Raw genomic sequence first — 21,006 nt, 5'->3', positions numbered from 1 at the left:
CATTTTAAGGAAATTGAAAGCTGACTTCTTTAAAAATAAGGAAAAGATCCCAGAGGCTTCTAATAATACCCTGTTATGATATCATATGCCCAGTGATCATTGCTTACTATTTTTGTGATTATAGATGAGTGGTTAACAGTGTGGATATTTTAGCACTTTATTTTTTTGTCCTCATTTCACCATCAGCTTTATTTTGCCAGGTGCAGTGGTACATGCCTGTAACCCCAGCTACTTGGGAGGCTGAGGCAGGAGGATCCTTTCAGCCCAGGAGTTTGAGACTAGCCTGGGCAACATAGCGAGATTCCATCTTAAAAATACCTTTATTTTACTTTTTAAAGATCTTTAAATATATATGCCACTTAAAATACGATTTGGGGATTGTTTTCATTGTAGACAATTTGATTACAGTAAAAAGTGGTAATTTTTCGTTTTAGGCATTTGGCAGCACTATTGTAATTAATCCTGAAAAAGATAAAACCATGGTTCAAGAATTGCTGGATTTTAAAGATAAGGTTGACCATATAATTGATATCTGCTTTCTGAAGAATGAGAAATTTATTAATGCCATGAAAGAAGCATTTGAAACGTTCATTAACAAAAGACCAAATAAACCAGCTGAACTTATAGGTATGTTTTCCAGTCCTTTTTCCAGTTGTTTAATGATGTTCTTTGAGTCATAAAATCTCAATCCGAAATTTTTACCAGGTTGTAGTATTACTAATTCCTTTTGTTTGAGGTTGCTTAGCTGGTATATCAAGTTTGAAAAGTGTTTCTAAAAACCTGGATATAAATACTGAAAGCCCACATGTCAAACATAATGTGCTTTCTTTGAAAGACAGTACATTGGACACTGTTTACCTTTATTGATAATAAGCTTATCTGTTTTCATAGCCTAACGATATAGAAATGAGGCAGGGTGTTATTTCAAGCTACAAAAAAAGGGCAGCATGAATTACAGTTGTCAGTGAAAAAGAAAAAAAGTCTAGGGCAAAAATAAACCTAATAATCTGGGCCCATTTAGCATAAGGATGCGATATACACTACAGTGCTTCTCAGGTTTTTCCACCTGAGTACCCTTAGTGTCAGAGGAGGAGGTAACCTGAGAAGGTCTAGGGTCCTCTGCCAAAAGGATGAAATTTTGTTGCAGCCTATCTACTATTTATCCTTAAACATGTAGTAAATTTTACTTTCTACTCTATGATGTATCTGGTTTATTTTAATAGAAAAGTGATGTTTAAGATTGCTTACTGTTCCTATAAAATGGATACTCCAGAAGATTCCCCATGTCTTTTCGTGGCTTTGATTACATTATGCCCTCACAGGGCTACATGAGACCTCCCCCACAGGATGTCCCTATCCTATTTTCATAAACATCAGTATAGTGGAAAGTACATTTGATCTGGAGTCAGAACACTTGGGTTTGTGTTCAGGCCCTGATGTTATTAGCTCTATGGCATTGAACAAGTCAGTTGATCTTCCTGACTTTGGAGACTTTAAAAAATGCATATAGATTTCTGAAGTATTGAAAAACTCAGTGTATCATACTCCTCTTTGGGTATATATAGTGCCCAGGACCTCGTGTATTCCCTGGTTATTAAACAACAAACTTTTCCCCCATTTTAGCTAAGTATGTAGATTCAAAACTTCGTGCAGGCAACAAAGAAGCTACAGATGAAGAGCTTGAGAAAATGTTGGATAAAATTATGATCATATTTAGATTTATCTATGGTAAGTATTTACTAATGTTTTAATATTTTTATTTTAAAATAGCACTCAACAGAGAAGCTAGCAAGTATATTCAAACTGGAGGGAATATTTATTTGGAAATTACAGATTTAAAATTGTTTTTAATTCATTGGGGAGATATGTGAGGAATGTTACCTGATTGTCCTATGCTTTGGCTCTTCTAGTATTAAGTGCCTTGATTTTTGCTACTTGGCTTAATCTCTTAAATATTGGCACCAAAGCTACCAGTCCACAAAAGCTTTTCTGAAGAAAAGTTAATGCAATCAAGACAGTTACATGCAAAAAAGTTTTACAATAAAGACTTCGAAATGTCTGGCACAAAAATAGATCTCTACTGTTTCTTGCATTTAACAAACTTAAATAAAATGTGTAAAGTAAAATAACTTGGAATAATGTTATGCTTTATTAAAGCACTTTAAAGCAGTTTTGTTAGAACTTTTTATTGGAATATTATAAATTTTGCATTTCTTTTTACCTAGGCAAGGATGTTTTTGAGGCCTTCTATAAGAAAGATTTAGCCAAGCGCCTGTTAGTCGGGAAGAGTGCATCTGTAGATGCTGAAAAATCAATGCTGTCCAAACTTAAACATGGTAGGTTTCTCATTCTTTCTGTTCCTTTTCTTTGATTTCTGAAGGAGAATGTTAGCTTTTTACCCTTTCAATCGATTTCCTCTTTTGTCACTCACGTCTATGTATATATGATGAAAACATAAATTGAGCAAGCTCCTGAGGTTTCCAACTTGTACATATATCCAGAGTTGTTGTGTTTTTTAAGATAAAGCATTGTTCTTGGTTTTATTATTTGTATAAAAATTTCCCATTTATTTTATACCTAAATAGTAGATAAGGTTACTACAGGATTAAAGAGTTTGACTCTGAATTAATGGGGCATACACTTTGGGGTAAGGATTTCTTTTTATTCTTATGAAAGTTACAGATCATACTTCATACTAAAGTAAGTTTTGTATTTCGTGTTTCCCACTTTTAAACCTCTTTTGTTTTTACCACTTTAAAATATTATACATGTACAAACATCTTTAATAGAATGCGGAGCTGCTTTCACCAGTAAACTTGAAGGAATGTTTAAAGACATGGAACTTTCTAAAGACATCATGATTCAGTTCAAACAGGTAAAAGTGAGTTAAACTCTTAATTCGTCAAACTTAGTTATATTTAGTTATCTGCTTGCTGTGATTTGTACTAAAGAGGATAAATAGAAACGTGTTTGTTGTAATTACTTCATGGCAACTGAGGTGATATTCACAGTAGAAAAAAAATCATCGGTGAAATATAAGTATATTTGACCTACTTTAGGATTTATTTTTAACAAACACCCAGAATAACACAAAAATAAAAATAAAATGTATTGAACTGAAGTCAGTACAAGAAGAGCTATAGTGGGAACAGGGCTTTCCCCAGCATCTTATCGTTTGGTAATTTGCATGTTCAGAGCTTGCAATGGGGAGAGAGGAGAAGTGATAATGTAGCTGTATAAAGCCTTTGGGGACATTGGGGATAGAAAGCTAGATCCACAGTTTTGAAGATGTAGGTAGAAAGTAGTTTTGAAATGTTTAAGAACATAGGTGATAATGATGACAAATTAGATTTTCCTCTTTTGGGTTTTAGTAGTGACTTCTTTACTCCACAATGTTGCTAAGATGGGAAGTGGAAGTGAAAGAATTAAGAAAAAATCAGGGTCAGTAAGATTATGGATTCTATAGTAGCTACCGAATAGGGCTTATCTGCTTTGCCCTTTTCCCCTCTTTTTCCTTCCCTACTCCAGGTCACTCCCTGCAGACAGGCAGTGGAGCAAGCGAAAAACTGGAGACTTGGGCTGGCTGGTGGGGTGAGGAATGGGGGGTTGCTGCAAGGTGTTTAAGCCACATAGGGGTATTCAAAGGTGGGGACTGCAGGTGGTATTGGGGAAAAGAATGGAGAAGAGATCCTATAATGGCCCAGCTGTATGTAAGAAATTATTTAAGTTGATAATGCCTGTAATGAGGTCATGTGATCCTTGTATGCCTTTGTATCAAAATGTTAACCTCTGTACTTGCCTAGTGCATTTTGTGTAGGTTTCATTTAAAGTCTTCTTAATAGTTGCCTTTTATTTTAAGGATGGTCAGTGTTTGCATGTAATTTCATAACGGGGAACTTCTTAAATAGATTATTATGATATGAAATGTATGCAGTTTTAAGATCTCAGTGTGTATTTTGATCTTCTTATAGTATATGCAGAATCAGAATGTTCCGGGAAATATTGAATTAACTGTGAATATCCTGACAATGGGCTATTGGCCAACATATGTGCCTATGGAAGTTCATTTACCACCAGAGGTAAGAGTTACTGTTTAGAACTGAATTATAGGCATAGAGATCATAGCATTTCCATTTTGCTTGTCATTTAAAAAGATACTTAGAAAAAAAAATAGAGACCCAGGGTCTCGCGGTATTGCTCAGGCTGGTCTTGAACTCTTGAGCTCAAGTTATCCCCCCGCCTCAGCCTTCCAAAGTGCTGGGATTACAGGTGTGAGTCATCAGGCCTGGCATGGATACTTTTAAAAGTGTATGTCAGTAAACGCACCAACACCAAATACCAACTGCTTTAATACTTTACTTTTGTACTTAGAAGTCCAGTTAAGCACATAGCTAATAATGCCAAATTTCTGGGTTCAGGGTCAATTTCCCTGGCTCTTCTTCCATCTTCCCAGGTTATACCCCTCACTCTACCTAGCTATTAAGAATTCTTGCACATATTTCACCCATAGGTGGGATTGCTAAATGATGGGTCCTTGATTAAATCTATCCTGACTCCTGGGAAACTGTCTAGCCCAGGACTGAAGCCCATAAAAGGGATTAAGGCTAGACAGATAGATATTGAGAATCCTCCATGGAGATGGTTATGAAGGCCCAGGGAGTAGATCTCTCTCAAAGAGGAAGAAAAAAACAGCAGAGGCAGAACTTTAGAAAAGGCTCACATTTGGCAGATGGTAGAAAGAGGAACCTGTGAAGGAAACCAGTGCAGAAGCAACAGTGAAATAAAGGAACCAGCATAGTGCAGAGGCACAAAAGCTGCTGCAGGTGAATGTTTCAAAAGAGGGGATGATTAAATGGTTCAGAGAGAACAAAAGGTATAAATCCTAATAAATCCCATTTGATTTGGTGGTTGGGAGATCATTGTTTTTCATCAAAGTGATTGGTGGACCTACTGGATATAGTCTTAAAATTTTCCAGAAACTATATCATATGAGGTAAGTATAAAAAGTGGTAAATGTGGTATTGGATACAGAGCTTAAATAAAGCCTTATTTTATTTACTTTAGATGGTAAAACTTCAGGAGATTTTCAAGACGTTTTACCTAGGCAAACATAGTGGCAGGAAGCTTCAGTGGCAGTCAACCCTAGGACACTGTGTGTTAAAAGCAGAATTTAAAGAGGTAAGTGGATGTTCCCAGAACTTTTAGTTTTCATCTTTATCTTTAATATTTAGGTCATCCTTCTTAACTGAAAGTTTAGGCTATTGTTTTTTGTTTTTTTTTTTTTTTGAGACAGAGTCTCACTCTGTCACCAGAGTGGAGTGCAGTGGCGCTATCTCAGCTCACCGCAACCTCCGCCTCCTGGGTTCAAGTGATTCTCCTGCCTCAGCCTCCCGAGTGGCTGGGACTACAGGCACGCGCCACCATGCCCAGCTAATTTTTTTGTATTTTTAGTAGAGACGGGGTTTCACCATGTTGGCCAGAATGGTCTCTGTCTCTTGACCTCGTGATCCACGGGCCTCAGCCTCCTAAAGTGCTGGGATTACAGGTGTGAACCACCATGTCTGGCCAGTTTAAGCTATTGTTTTATAATTGTATCCTAGATATCCGCATGACGACAGTGATAGCTTGTCATAGCTTTATGTATTTTTAAGTAATTTTAGGTGTGTGGTCTTTCCACAATTGATTTGGCCCTTCTGCAAAACGAAAAGCAGTGAACTTTCCCCCTACCCTTTCCTCACCTGTGGATGAAAACTTTACACTGCCACTCTCTATTTTTATTTATTTGTTTATTTTTAGAGACAGGGTCCCACTCTGTCACCCAGGCAGGAGTACAGTGGCACAATCATAGTTCACTGTAACCTCAAACTCATGGGCTCAAGCTATCCTCCTGCCTCAGCTTCCTAAAGTGCTGGGATTACAGGCATGAGCAACTACACCCAGTCAAACACTGCCACTTCTTGACGGAAATCTTGTTGCTGGGAGCTACGAATAGAGTGGGAGTTAAGGGGAACAGTGTGCAATATCTAATCTCAAAAAACTTTAGCTTTTCATGACTAATCTGAGCCAAACAAATCAAAAATACATTTGAAATAGTGATTTCTTGCTGCTTGTGATGAATATCTAGAATGACACATAAGGCTGATTAATTTTCATTACTTTATTCTATTTATAAGGCTTAAAAAAAACTGTTAAAAGGTCAGCTAATCCTTCCCCCTATTTTAGGTAGGGTCACACCTAAACCTCACACCGGAATACTGTATTACCACGTCAAGTGGCTTTGCTGGATAATGCTAATCATGTTTCTAAATCCACTAATTGAAAAATGCTTTTCCTATAAGAGATGATTTGATTAATTTTTCATGTGTTTTTTAAAAAGTGATGACTAAACACTTTTATTTCTTCAACAGGGTAAAAAGGAACTCCAGGTCTCTCTTTTTCAAACACTGGTGCTGCTAATGTTTAATGAGGGAGAGGAGTTCAGTTTGGAAGAGATCAAGCAGGCAACTGGAATAGGTTTGTAGCAAGCATTAAGTGTTCACTGTGTGCACACCACTATGTTAAGAGGTCTAGGGGACATACTTATAGGAATAATCCCTTGCTTCAGAACTCTTTTGAGTTGTTTTTTTGTGTGTTGTTTTTTGTTTTTGTTTTTGTTTTGTATGAGACAGGGTCTCACTCTGTCACCCAGGCTGGGGTCCAGTGGTACAATCATGGCTCAGGCTCAAGTGATTCTCCTGCCTCAGCCTCCCAAGCAGATGGGACTACAAGTGCATGCCACCATGCCTGGCTAATTTTTAAAATTTGTTGTAGAGACAGGGTCTCACTATGTTGCCTAGCCTGGTCTCAAACTCCTGGGCTCAAGGGATCTTCCTGCCTCAGCCTCCCTAAGTACTGCGATTACAGGCATGAGCCCCTGCACCCAGCCAGAACTCTTTTTTTTTCTCCTCAAGACGGAATCTTGCTCTGTCACCCAGGCTGGAGTACAGTGGCGCAATCTCGGCTCACTGCAACCTCTACCTCCTGTGTTCAAGCAATTCTACTGCCTCAGCCTCCCGAGTAGCTGGGATTACAGGTGCCTGCCACCACACCCGGCTAATGTTTGTATTTTTAGTAGAGACGGGGTTTCACCATGTTGGCCAGGCTGGTCTCGAACTCCTGACCTCGTGATCCGCCTGCCACGGCCTACCAAAATGCTGGGATTACAGGTGTGAGCCACCGCGCCTGGCCAGAACTCTTTATATAACCATAGGGAAAGGGGGAAATGACACTTGACATAATGTCAAAACCAATAAGTACTGGCCTGTGGTACTGACTATAAGTGTGGTAAGCGTTCAACAAAGTAAGAGATCACTGTGGACTGGCACAATTGGGAAAGCTGTCATGAAGCAAGTGGCATTTGAGCTGGGACTTCAAGTTTTGGTCAGGGAGAAGGCATATACAGCAAGGGGAAATATTTTGAGATGAGGTTTGGAGGTAGGAATGGGCACAGTATATAGGCCCATGAAGAGCTTAATTGTAGCATAGAATCATGAAGAATCATGAAGAGCTTAATTGTAACATAGAATAGTGAGTTAAAAAATTAGGTAAGATGAGTAGGGCCTGATTGTGGAGAACCTGATAAGTCTAGCAAATGAAACCTACACTGTAGTGTCTCAACTATGTGGCATGGTGGAAGTAATTATTTGGACCACTTACTGAAATCAATCTACAGGGCAACTGGAAGGATCAAGGGATTCCAGTTTAGATGCTATTGGGATGATTCAGGCATAAAGTGGAAGGGACTTAGACTAGAGTGAGACCATGAAAATGGAGAAAACTCATCTCTGTGGAAGCAGCGGCTAGCTATTATGTTGAGGATGAAGGAGAAGGAAAAGTTAAAAGATGATTTCAAGGTTTCCCAACTGAGAAGGTTAGTGGTATCACCACTGACAGTTGGAAAGAGGACACAGTTATGTGGAGACGATGAATCAAATTTTGGACGTAACTACAGTTGATAGTAAAACAGCCAGGCGGAATTGCCCTTTAAACATGCAACTGGAGAGAAGTGAAATGTCATTTTGGAAGATTTGGTAGTTGCCCACATGGTATGATAATTGACACCTTTAAAAGAGGACTAGGGGCCGGGCGTGGTGGCTCACACCTGTAATCCCAGCACTTTGGGAGGCCAAGGCGGGTGGATCACTTGAGCTCAGGAGTTTGAGACCAGCCTGGGCAACATGGTGAAACCCCACCTCTATTTTTTAAAAAAAAAGAAGAGGACTAGGAAAAAAGCCATTGGCTAGAACAAAGAAAAGTTGTTGGTGACCTTTGGGAAAAAATGAAACAGTTTTAATAGGGGGATGGAGTGGAAGCTAGATTGAGGTAGAATGTCATAGTTGTTCATGCTGGTAACAAATAACTAAACCTCTGTTTCTTCTTCAGAGGATGGAGAGTTAAGGAGAACACTGCAGTCATTAGCCTGTGGCAAAGCTAGAGTTCTGGCAAAAAATCCAAAGGGCAAAGATATTGAAGATGGTGACAAGTTCATTTGTAATGATGATTTCAAACATAAACTTTTCAGGATAAAGATCAATCAAATCCAGATGAAAGAAACGGTATTTCTTTCACTTTATCCTAGTCCTAACACACTGGAATTATACATGTTAATAATCAAAATGTATAAAGATTTTTGTACCTGTAATACTGCCAATGCCATTAATATTTTCTGTGCCTGTGTCTAGCTAAATATGTTTCCGTATTTGATTTTGGGTGTTTGGGAGAGAGATTGTACAGGATTGAGATGATACTCAACATGGTTTTATATCTTTATTTAGTATTCAATCTTTAGAATTTTTCCATGCTATTAAATAGCTTCAAAAAATGGCAGATGTCAGTGTAATATTTTTACATGGCTCTTATAGTTTGTTCAACCACTGTTCATTTTGGGGCAATTAAATTCATGACTTTTTAGTATTATAAATAAGATTGCAAGAAACCTCTTTGAAACTAAATTTTAATCTCTTTGATATATGATAAATTTGTGGAAGTAGATTTTTTTGGGTTAAAGGGTATGAACATTTTAGGAGTCTTAGTACATAATGTCATATTGTGTTCCAGAAAGGCTGGACCAGTTTATACTCTGTCCAGCAGCACATGAGAGCCTGTCTTACTATGTCCCCCAGCACTAAAGATTATATTTTCTTTTGCCAACTTGCTTGGTGAAAAATCTGAATTGATTTATTCACTATTTATTTGATTAACAGTGAAGGTGGGCCAGGTACGGTGGTTCACACCTGTAATCCCAGTACCTTGGGAAGCTGAGGCGGGCAGATCACCTGAGGTCAGGAGTTGAAGACCAGCTTGGCCAACATGGCGATACCCTGTCTCTACTAAAAATACAAAAATTAGCTGGGCGTGGTGGTGCGTGCTTGTAGTCCCAGCTACTTGGGAGGCTGAGGCATGAGAATCACCTGAACTCGGGATGTGGAAGTTGCAGTGAGCTGAGATCGCGCCACCGCACTGCAGCCTGGGTGACAGTGAGACTCTGTCTAAAAAGAAAAAAACAAACAAAAACAGTGAAGGTGAATATTTTGTTTGTTTTTGCCATTTGAATTTGTAAGAGACTTCCAACTGCAGCATCCTGAAACTGATTGTTTCAGTTCCAATAAGGTTTAATGCAGTATTTGAAAAAAAAAATTTTTTTTTTTTTTTGAGGTGGAGTCTCACTCTGTCACCCAGGCTAGAGTCAGTGGCACGATCTTGGCTCACTGCACCCTCCGCCTTCCGGGTTCAAGCGATTTTCCTGCCTCAGCCTCCCGAGTAGCTGGGACTACACGCGTGCGCGACCACACCCGGCTAATTTTTGTATTTTAAGTAGAGATGGGTTTTCACCATATTGGCCAGGCAGATCTTGAACTCCTGACCTCATGATCCACCCGTCTCGGCCTCGCAAAGTGCTGGAATTACAGGTGTGAGCCACCACGCCCAGCTGAAAAAATTTTAATGTAGGACAGCGACCAGTATCTTCAAACAAGTTCCTGTCGTTTTCACATACACATCAAAGACAGGATATTTTCTTAAAGGATTACCATGTCCCTACTTTTAAAACATTTATGCTGTACCAGGAAGAAACTGCTGCAAAAAGCCCAAACTGTTTTTTTGGTTTAATTACTAAAGATGAACATTTTTACTTTAGCATCAAGATTGGTAAACTGCCTCCTAAATACCTACATTTCTGTAAGTCTTGAAGGATTGTAAGCACTAATGGCATGTATGTCTGATTTATATATTACAAAATAAAAATTAATTTTCAAAGAGGTTGACTCTTAACTAGTTTGCTTAGCCAGTTGATACCATGCCTTGAGTCAGAGGTCAGACAGTCACTTTATAGACAAGCTATTGTCATAGAGAAATCTGGTTAACAATCCATTGAAACTGATACGCACATTTAGAAGATATCAAAGACAGAGTAAAAAAACAAAATGGTAAATTCCACATCAGCTATCTCTACTTCTAGAAAAGCAATTCAAAGATGATGTTTTTCTATTAACTAATACTAGCATTACTTCATTGGTATAGGGCAATATAATCAGAACAGAAAGGAGTTATGTTTGTAGGATTTTTCTCTGTCAGCATCTATATTTATAAGACCCCATTTACATAATTCAGTACCTTTAAAGCAATAACAATGTCATGTCCCTAAAATGCACAATTTATGTAAATAGTCAGGTTTTGCTTCTGGTATAATTCTTAGGTTTAAAACTTTTTTGTTAGGTTGAAGAACAAGCAAGCACTACAGAAAGAGTATTTCAAGATAGACAGTATCAAATTGATGCTGCAATTGTTCGAATTATGAAGATGAGAAAGACACTTAGCCACAATCTCCTTGTTTCAGAAGTGTATAACCAGTTGAAATTTCCAGTTAAGGTAGGTACTTCTGTGTTTTCCTATTGAGCGTGTTATAAATAAAAGAAAGTACATTAGATTTTCAGACACAAATCTTGCAAACATAAAGCATCATGACCATTTAGAGAGAGAAAAGTTTTAATTTCCCATGTTGATGCATATGATTTAAAAAAAAAAAACTTTGTTGGCATATGTGGGCAGCAGTGACAAAAGGGGAAAATAACAGAAAAGCCTGGATACCTGAAAGTTGAACTGCTAAATGAGTGTTTGAAATTTTCAAGTTTATTCACTATATTTCTTTTGAACTTCTTGGTTGGTTTATTTACTTCTTTTCCTCTTGAAATACCATGGTATTTATTGAAATACCATGGTATTTGACAGATTCGGTTATTGTGGATTGAGTTAAATCTCCTGTTTAGTTAGCTTATATAAGAGATCATCTGTTAAAAACCATACAGATAACTAGTCATGATTAAGCATCTTTTTGAAAAGTATGGTGATAGTTCTGGTAAACTGAAATTGGTCATTAAATGGAAACGTTCCACTGTGAATGCCCAATAATAAAGTCACTTAATGTGATGTTGTACTGGCCTTTTTTACAAGTTTTAGGAGGTAGATAGCCAAACTCTTGGATGATAAACATTGATAGAGTTTGAATAGACTGCTAGCTATTAGGGTTCTTATGAGCTTTGGATTTTCATAAATCACTTCACCTTGCTGATCTTGTTTCCTCTTTTGTAAAACTGAGATAATAGTAGTACTTACCTTGTAGGATTATTGTGAGGTTTAAGTGAGATCATGAATGTAAAAATCTTAGCACTGGACCTGGTACATAGTAAGCACTCGGTAGCTCTTAGTTCTAATAAGGTAAGCATTTTCTTTTCTCCAAACCTAATATCGCACTCCTCATTACCACCCTCTCACCCTCATGCTCTGCCTAACAGTCATTTCACCTCAAGCCAGAGAGATCACGGATGCTGGGGAAATTAGGGGATCGCTGTAGTTAATATTGTGCTGATATTCTAGGTCTTTCACCATAATTAAGAGAAAGTCATCTGATTTCCCAACCTTGGGGTTACTGGATAAAATTTTCACTGCTGCATCAGACTGCCTCCCCTCTTTTCCCCTCTTGAACAAGTGGTCATTTTACTTATCCTGAAAAACTTTCTATTAGCAAACAAGATTATATTATATTTACAGACTAGATACATAAGATATATAGTGGAATTTTGTCATCCGGGAGCTTAGAATGCAATTATGAAGATAAAGCTACAAGCTTTCTTGATTACTTTTAAATCACAGGATGCAGAAATCCAAGTCACTTAGATGCACTAAACCAGAAATATGAAGATCTAAATTATGAGGTACTTCATTTATCAAGCCATTTCATGGTTTTTTTTGAGATGGAGTCTCGCTCTGTCATCCAGGCTGGAGTGCAGTGGCATGATCTTGGCTCACTGCAGCCTCCGCCTCCCGGGTTCAAGCACTTGTTTTGCCTCAGCCTCTCGAATAGCTGGGATTACAGGTGCACGCAATCACTCCCGGCTAATTTTTGTATTTTTAGTAGAGACAGAGTTTCACCGTATTGGTCAGGCTGGTCTCGAACTCCTGACCTCATGATCCGCCCACATCAGCCTCCCAAAGTGCTGGGATTACAGGTATGAGCCACTGCACGTGGCCAGTATTCTTTTAAATAGTGATTTTTTTTTTTTTTTGATATGGAGTCTTCTTGCTCTGTCACCCAGGTTGGAGTGCAGTGGCGTGATCACGGCTCACTACAACCTCCACCCCCTGGGTTCAAGCAATTCTCCTGCCTCAGTCTCCCTGGTAGCTGAGACTACCGGCGCCCACCACCACACCTGGCTAATTCTTGTATTTTTAGTACAGATGGGGTTTTGCCATGTTAGCCAGTCTGGTCTCGAACTCCTGACCTCAGGTGATCCACCCATCTTAGCCTCGCAAAGTGCTGGGATTACAGGCATGAGCCACCGCACCCGGTCTAAATAGTGATTTCATCAATACATTTAAAATCTTAATTTATAAAAATGAAGCCAACTAACTCTTGCCCAAAGTAAAGGTGCGCTTCATGAACTATCTTGACAAAACTAGTATTCTGTATCCTTAAACTACCTTACAGTGCTCATGGGAAGTTACAATAAATGTAGTCTTTTGTATTTAACCACGCGAAGGGTAGCTGCTTCTGGCATGACCTCTTTAAAATAGAAAAGTAATAGAAAGTATTCCATAACAATATGACAAGGGTGTGACAGTTTAATGTATGTATAGTATATAGTACAGGTTGAACATCTTTAATGAGAAAATCCAAAATCTGAAATGCTCCAAAATTGGAAACTTTGAATGCCAACATGATGCCACAGGTGGAAAATTCCACACTTTACCTCATTTGACAGGTTGCAGTCAAAACTTTGTTTCATGCACAAAAGGTATAAAATTATCTTCAGGCTATGTAAGGTATGTATGAAACGTAGATGAATTTTGTGTTTAGACTTGGGTCCCATCTCCATGGTATCTCACTATGTATATGCAAATATTCCAAAATGAAAAAGTCAGGACCAGGCATGGTAGCTCACACCTGTGAGTACTGGGATTCCAGTACTTTGGGAGGCTGAGGCTGGGGGATCACTCCAGAACAAGAGTTTAAGGTCAGCCTGGGCAACATAGCAAGACCCTGTCTATTAAAAAAAATTAAAAGCTACCAAAAAAATAAAAAATCAAAAACACTTCTGGTGTTAAAGAATCTTCAACATAGCTGGGCACAGTGGCTCACGCCTGTAATCCCTCACTTTGGGAGGCTGAGGCAGGTGGATCACCTGAGGTCAGGAGTTCGAGACCAGCCTGGCCAATATGGTGACAACCCATCTCTACCAAAAATACAAAAATTAGCCGGGTGTGGTGGCTTGTGTCTGTAGTCCCAGCTACTCGGGAGGCTGAGGCAGAAGAATCGCTTGAACCCAGGAGGTGGAGGTTGCAGTGAGCCGAGGTAGTGCCACTGCACTCCAGCCTGGATGACAGAGCGAGACTCTGTCTCAAAAAAAAAAAAAAAAGAATCTTCAACGTATATAAAACATTTTTTAACCTGGTTTATTTTCATGATACTTTTCTCTAAAAAAGAGATTTAAATAAATAAAAATTTTAAAAAAGGAGATTAAATTCATGAGCCAAAACTGTTGTCTTTTTAATGGGGTGTTAACTAAATGGGCTTGAGCCAATGATAATGAACTTTACATTGAAAATTTGCCTTCTCTTACAGCCTGCTGATCTTAAGAAGAGAATAGAATCTTTAATTGACCGGGACTACATGGAAAGAGATAAAGAAAATCCCAACCAGTACAACTATATTGCATAGAATGTTGGCCTTGCAGCATTTGGTGTCATATGCAGTAGCCAGTGGATAAACTAACCTGTTGATTCAATATTATTTGACTCCTTTTTTACTACCGATGACCAAATGAAGCAGTGTAATTAATGGAAATAGTTGAGTGGACTTTTTCTCAGTGGTTAACATGCCTATTTTAAAGAGTAATACTTACCTTTAAGAAGAATGTTGTTGAACTCTTTGCATGTTATTTAGTATGATGTGCAGAAAACACTTAAGAACGTACCTGGTCTTCATGAATTCCTCTTTGGAACTGGGAAAGAGATCCCTGTGGCTATTAAAAAGGGGGGAGGGTTCTTACACACCATTAATTATGAAGCAAAAGGTTTATTTGCTTAAAATGTCATTTAAAGATACTTAAACTGCATGCAAACTTTATTTACTGTACAGAGTTCTGGATGTATTTATCAAATAGAAAAACCACCCTTGACTTGGTTGTTCACCCGTTTTGTGATTTCCCTTAAAAAGAGAAATAATTGTCATAGCTATTGATATTTTACTAGGTAATGTTCTGTTACACTGAAAGGGATGTTTTTTAAAAAAAAATTATTTGGAAACAAGTTTTCAAGTAGGGGGACAGTTGCTTACATAATATCTTGTATATTCACATCCTAAAAATTTTCATTTATGAGTATGGGATGTGTATATATGGCTTAGCCCCAAGTTAACTGTGCTGATTAACAAGTACTTATAAAAATAGCTAAAATAGAAAATTAATGATCAGTTGTACTAGAGGAACATCATAGAAGAGAAAAATCCAACTCTTTATATTAAAAATGAATACAATAAGAAAATCGCAAAAGAGACCAAAATGAACGTGTTTTGTAAATTGTTACAGGAGCAAAAACTTCTCAACTAGTTTTCAACATACTTTAGACTTTAAATGTTGTTTGGACAGTTTTGTCTTCAACTTGGACCAATTGTGGATTGTTACAGGCTTCCTAGGATTTAGCATTCCTATTTTCTCTACCAAAGTTTTTTTTAGAAGCATCCCAACTCTTCTCTTTGTTGATAAATAAGCCTTTCCTGTTATCTTCATTTTAACTTGCTAAAACCCTAGATACAAAGGTCCTCCCTCATGTTTCCCACACAGCCCCTGTTTGGGAATTTGAGATTCTGTGTCATGCTGGTTTTCCTTTCAGAATTGCTTGAAATTGAGTTCTCTTAGCCACTGGACACCTAGTTTTCAGGAGAATGTCCCAAGATTGTTTATATATACAAAATGGCAAAAGTACTGTTTTTCGAATTGATAATTCAAGCAAAAGGCTTCTCTTTACCATCACTGTTTTTTTTTTGTTTTTGTTTTGTTTCCTTGTTTCTATTTCTTTGAAGCTTTGAAGTGAGGAGAAGCAGAAAATTTTGTTTTTGTTTTTTAAAAATCAGAACTACTTAATGCTTTTTGCCACAGCATATTTCCTTGCCTGTTGGAGCCGTTAGGAAGATTACCTATGTCCTAATCTTCAACCTGAGAAGATTTTTGACTCTTGTGTCTACTGTTGATTGTTTTCTTGAGTTCTCAAAGACCTGTGGCCAGGTATTTTAAAAAGTCGTCTACTTCTTTCTGGTTGCATCAACTTGCACACTGGTGTCTAACTATATGTGGTATTCGGAACTTGTAATTCTTATTGAGCAGCCATTGCCTATATTTTCTCAGCTCCTCACTGATTTCTTTATATGAGCTCAGCTGACAAGCAAATGCAGCTATTTTGTTTGCCTTCTCTTCATACCGGACCATCAACAACAGTGTTCTAACTCATTCCTGATGGTCTGTGAGATGTAGACTATTACACAAGATTCAAGTTACTCATAAGCAACTTTTAGATAGAGTTGGTCCTGTTAGGAGGAGACTCTTGATGTCACCTTCGGTATCTTGAAAGCAGGTCCCCTCCCTGAGGCTCTTAATTCTTTGAAAACTTGATGCTGTTTCAGCTGAAAAATTAGCAAGACTGTTAAAAAAACAAGTTGAGGGGAGCTGTTTAAGAAACTGAAAAGTAATTGCAAACTACATTGGATAATTGTGACTTTCAGTTGTTGTTCTGTATCAGTTGAATTTTTGTGCTCTTTTCCCTGTGTATGTGGTGGTTCTATTTTTCTCCAATAAAACTTTTATTTAAAAAAAGTTTCTAGAGAAGATCTTTAAAATTCAAGTATTGTAAGAAAGTTATAAAATCACAGGACTTAAAATCTTCCTAACAACTTCTAATGAACTGACATTTGTTGATTTTGTTATTTTTAAACTTTTTAAAAATTTTGTGATGATTTTGTGGTAATGCTATAAGAGTATGGGGGAGGGCATGGTTAACAGGGCGAGGAAAATTCCCAGGAATCCTCAAGGTGGATAATTATTCTTAAACATGCGGATACAAGTATAAACATTGCTTCATTCAAATCCTCAGTGTCAAAGTGTTTCATAAAGTCAATATGAAATGAGTCTAGATTTGAGTTCAGGGGAGAAGAAAAGATTACTCTTAGTTATGGCATTTGCTCTGCCTTTTCTGTTAATAGTTTTTTGAGTTCTGGGCCAAATACTCTCAGAGTAAGATGTTCCTCAAAGTTTTTGAACCCAGTTCCTCAGTCTGCTTGAATGGTCTTAATATGATGTCTAGCTATACTCTTGAAATTTTTGCTGTGTGTGTGAGTGTACAGTTCAGAAAACCAGTTTAGGCATCTGGATCTAAAGATTTGAGAAGTTTGTTTTTTAATCTTGATATTCATAAATCTTTTTAAATGAGCTAGTCTTTGTTTTCAAGACCACTCTATTTAATGCTGTGAATGGCAGGAGTGTTATGAGCATGTTCTATTCTCTTATTTACATAAAATTGCCAAAACAAATTGTTCATTAAAAAGAAAAGAGCAGTACTGATGAAAATTTGCATAATTATGTTTTGTAAAATGATATCCTGCTAATACTTCATTAATGAATATTTTTCAGTGTCCTACAAAAAAAGAAACCTGCTTTACATTTGAATATTGAAGTTTGTTCACCTGCAAACACTTGGTTCAAATCAAACACTTTGCTCAATTATTTTTCTTTCTCCCCTTGCTATTATAAAAAAGGGTATTTTTTCTTTTGAATGGACACATAATGTACCTTCATGTTTAACAATCCTTAGAAGTCATCTCTAGCATAGTGAAAAAGACCCTAACCTTTCTTTTGTAAAACCCTTTCTATTTGATGTAAAATATAAGAATGTGCTGCATTGGCATGTTAGAACTTAATAGTTTTGCCAGCTGTAACAACAACAGATCCTCTTCATTTGTTCTCTAATTTCAAAACTTTTCTTTAATTTTTAAGTTTTTTATTGTGGTAAAGTACACACAAAATTTACCATTCTAACCATGATAAAGTATACAATTCTGACATTTAGTACATTCACAATATTGTGCAGTCACCATTATGTAGTTCCAGAACATTTTCCTCAACTCTAAAGGAAACTTGGCACCATTAAGCAGTCATTTCCCATTCCCCCTTTCACCCAGCCTCTGGAAACCACTGCTTTCTGTCTCTCTGGATTTGCCTATTCTGGATATTTCCTATCAATGGAATCATTATGTGACTTTTTGTATCTGGTTTCTTTCACTTAGCATGATGTTTTCAAGGTTCCTCCACATCATATGTATTGATACTTCATTCTTTTTTATGGCTGAATAATAGCATGTGTATACCATATCTTGTTTATCCACTCATCAGGTGTTGGACACTGTATGGTTTCCACCTTCTGACTGTTGTGCGAAATGCTGCTATGAAGATTTGTTTACAATTATCTGTTCACGTTCCTGTTTTAAAATCTTTTGGGAATATACCTAGGAGTGAAATTGCTGGGTTATATGATAGTTCTGTGCTTAACTTCTTGACGAACCACTAAACTTTTCCACAGCAGCTACACCATTTTCTGTTCCCACCAGCAATGTATTTCTCCAATTTCTCCACATCCTGAACACTTGCTGTTTTCTGGTTTTCAGGTATTATCATAATCATCTTAGTGTGAAGTGGTAGTTATTGTGATTTTGAATCTCATTTCTTTAATGACTAATAATGTTGACCATCTTTTTATGTGGTTATTGGCCATTTGTATATTTTCTTTGGAGAAATGTCTATTCACACTTTTTGGCTGTTTTTAAAATAGGTTGTTTGTCTTTTTGTTGAGTTGTAAGAATCCTTTTTATATTCTAATAAGTTTCTCTGGTTCTGTGAATTGCCTTCTCACTCACTTAGTGGTGACCTTTGCACATGAGTTTTTAATTTTAATGAAGTCTAGTTTTTTATCTGTTGCTTGTGCTTTTGGTGTCATTTTTAAAATTTTCACTTATAAGCTGTCTATATATCATGGTGTCATATTTAAGAAATCATTGCCAAATCAATGCTCATGGTTTTACCCCTGTGTTTTCTTATAAGAGTTTCACAGTTTTATTTCTTATGTTTAGGTCTTTGATCTCGAGTTAGTTTCTGTATATGATATGAAGTAAATGTTTAACTTTATTCTTTTGCATGTGGTTATCTAGTTGTCGCAGCACCATTTGTCAAAGAGACTATTCTTTCTCCCATTGAATAATCTTATCAACCCTTGTTGAAGATCAGTTGGCCATAGCTGTATGGGTTTATTTCCTTTTATATATATATATATATATATATATATACTTTAAGTTCTAGGGTACATGTGCACAACATGCAGGTTTGTTACATATGTATACATGTGCCATGTTGGTGTGCTGCACCTATTAACTCATCATTTACGTTAGGCATATCTCCTAATGCTGTCCCTCCCCGCTCCCCGCACCCCATGACAGGCCCCAGTGTGTGATGTTCCCCTTCCTGTGTCCAAGTGTTCTCATTGTTCAATTCCCACCTATGAGTGAGAACATGCGGTGTTTGGTTTTCTGTCCTTGCGATAGTTTGCTCAGAATGATGGTTTCCAGCTTCATCCATATCCCTACAAAGGACATGAACTCATCCCTTTTTATGGCTGCATAGTATTCCATGGTGTATCTGTGCCACATTTTCTTAATCCAGTCTATCATTGATAGACATTTGGATTGGTTCCAAGTCTTTGCTATTGTGAATAGTGCCGCAATAAACATACGTGTGCATGTGTCTTTATAGCAGCATGCTTTATAATCCTTTGGGTATATACCCAGTAATGGGATGGCTGGGTCAGATGGTATTTCTAGTTCTAGATCCTTGAGGAATCGCCACACTGTCTTCCACAATGGTTGAACTAGTTTACACTCCTACCAACAGTGTAAAAGTGTTCCTATTTCTCCACATCCTCTCCAGCACCTGTTGTTTCCTGACTTTTTTTTTTTTGAGACGGAGTCTTTCTCTGTCCCCCAGGCTGGAGTGCAGTGGCACGATCTCGGCTCACCGCAACCTCCACCTCCTGGGTTCACGCCATTCTCCTGCCTCAGCCTCCCGAGTAGCTGGGAATACAGGCGCCCGCCAACACGCCCGGCTAATTTTTTGTGTTTTTAGTAGAGACGGGGTTTCACCGTGTTAGCCAGGATGGTCTCGATCTCCTGACCTCGTGATCCGCCCGCCTCAGCCTCCCAAAGTGCTGGGATTACAGGCTTGAGCCACCGCGCCCAGCTGTTTCCTGACTTTTTAATGATGGCCATTCTAACTGGTGTGAGATGGTATTCATTGTGGTTTTGATTTGCATTTCTCTGATGGCCAGTGATGATGAGCATTTTTTCATGTGTCTGTTGGCTGCATACATGTCTTCTTTTTAGAAGTATCTGTTCATATCCTTCGCCCATTTGTTGATGGGGTTGTTTGTCTTTTTCTTGTAAATTTGTTTGAGTTCATTGTAGATTCTGGATATTAGCCCTTTGTCAGATCAGTAGATTGCAAAAATTTTCTCCCATTCCGTAGGTTGCCTGTTCACTCTGATCATACTTTCTTTTGTTGTGCAGAAGCCCTTTAGTTTAATTAGATCCCATTTGTCAATTTTGGCTTTTGTTGCCATTGCTTTTGGTGTTTTAGACATGAAGTCCTTGCCCATGCCTATGTCTTGAATGGTATTGCCTAGGTTTTCTTCTAGGGTTTTTATGGCTTTAGGTCTAACATTTAAGTCTTTAATCCATCTTGAATTCATTTTTGTATAAGGTGTAAGGAAGGGATCCAGTTGCAGCTTTCTGCATATGGCTAGCCAGTTTCCCCAGCACCATTTATTAAATAGGGAATCCTTTCCCCATATCTTGTTTTTTTGTCAGGTTTGTCAAAGAACAGATGATTGTAGATGTGCGGTATTATTTCTGAGGGCTCTGCTCTGTTCCATTGGTCTATATCTCTGTTTTGGTACCAGTACCATGCTGTTTTGGTTACTGTAGCCTTGTAGTGTAGTTTGAAGTCAGGTAGTGTGATGCCTCTAGCTTTGTTCTTTTGGCTTAGGAATGACTTGGCAATGTGGGCTCTTTTTTGGTTCCGTATGAACTTTAAAGTAGTTTTTTTCCAATTCCATGAAGAAAGTCATTGGTAGCTTGATGGGGATGGCATTGAATCTGTAAATTACCTTGAGTAGTATGGCCATTTTCACGATATTGGTTCTTCCTGTCCATGAACATGGAATGTTCTTCCATTTGTTTGTATCCTCTTTTATTTCATCGAGCAGTGGTTTGTAGTTCCTCTTGAAGAGGTCCTTCACGTCCCTTGTAAGTTGGATTCCTAGGTATTTTATTCTTTTTGAAGCAATAGTGAATGGGAGTTCACTCATGATTCGGCTCTCTGT

General features: G+C 37.8%; 1 protein-coding gene across 6 annotated transcripts in view; it reads left to right on the top strand.

Annotated features, from left to right (window-relative positions):
• CUL4B (cullin 4B) overlaps positions 1 to 14,318 on the top strand; it is a 53,049-nt gene extending 38,731 nt beyond the window's left edge. For 3 of the 6 annotated variants that reach the window (XM_058441409.1, XM_032757547.2, XM_032757550.2), the window contains 10 exons: positions 435 to 627; positions 1,624 to 1,728; positions 2,226 to 2,336; positions 2,790 to 2,881; positions 3,972 to 4,079; positions 5,065 to 5,178; positions 6,408 to 6,513; positions 8,422 to 8,594; positions 10,753 to 10,905; positions 14,156 to 14,318. In XM_058441409.1, coding sequence (XP_058297392.1) covers positions 435 to 627; positions 1,624 to 1,728; positions 2,226 to 2,336; positions 2,790 to 2,881; positions 3,972 to 4,079; positions 5,065 to 5,178; positions 6,408 to 6,513; positions 8,422 to 8,594; positions 10,753 to 10,905; positions 14,156 to 14,251 — 1,251 coding nt within the window. In that variant the 3' untranslated portion in view covers positions 14,252 to 14,318. The remainder of the gene's footprint in view (positions 1 to 434; positions 628 to 1,623; positions 1,729 to 2,225; positions 2,337 to 2,789; positions 2,882 to 3,971; positions 4,080 to 5,064; positions 5,179 to 6,407; positions 6,514 to 8,421; positions 8,595 to 10,752; positions 10,906 to 14,155) is intronic. The other 3 variants (XM_058441410.1, XM_032757548.2, XM_032757551.2) reach the window with 1 other exon arrangement.
• The last annotated feature ends 6,688 nt before the right edge of the window (positions 14,319 to 21,006 follow it).

This window comes from Hylobates moloch, unplaced genomic scaffold (genome assembly GCF_009828535.3).
Source record: "Hylobates moloch isolate HMO894 unplaced genomic scaffold, HMol_V3 SCAFFOLD_7, whole genome shotgun sequence".
NCBI classification, from domain to species: domain Eukaryota; kingdom Metazoa; phylum Chordata; class Mammalia; order Primates; family Hylobatidae; genus Hylobates; species Hylobates moloch.
This window is presented reverse-complemented; position numbering and strand designations above follow the sequence as displayed.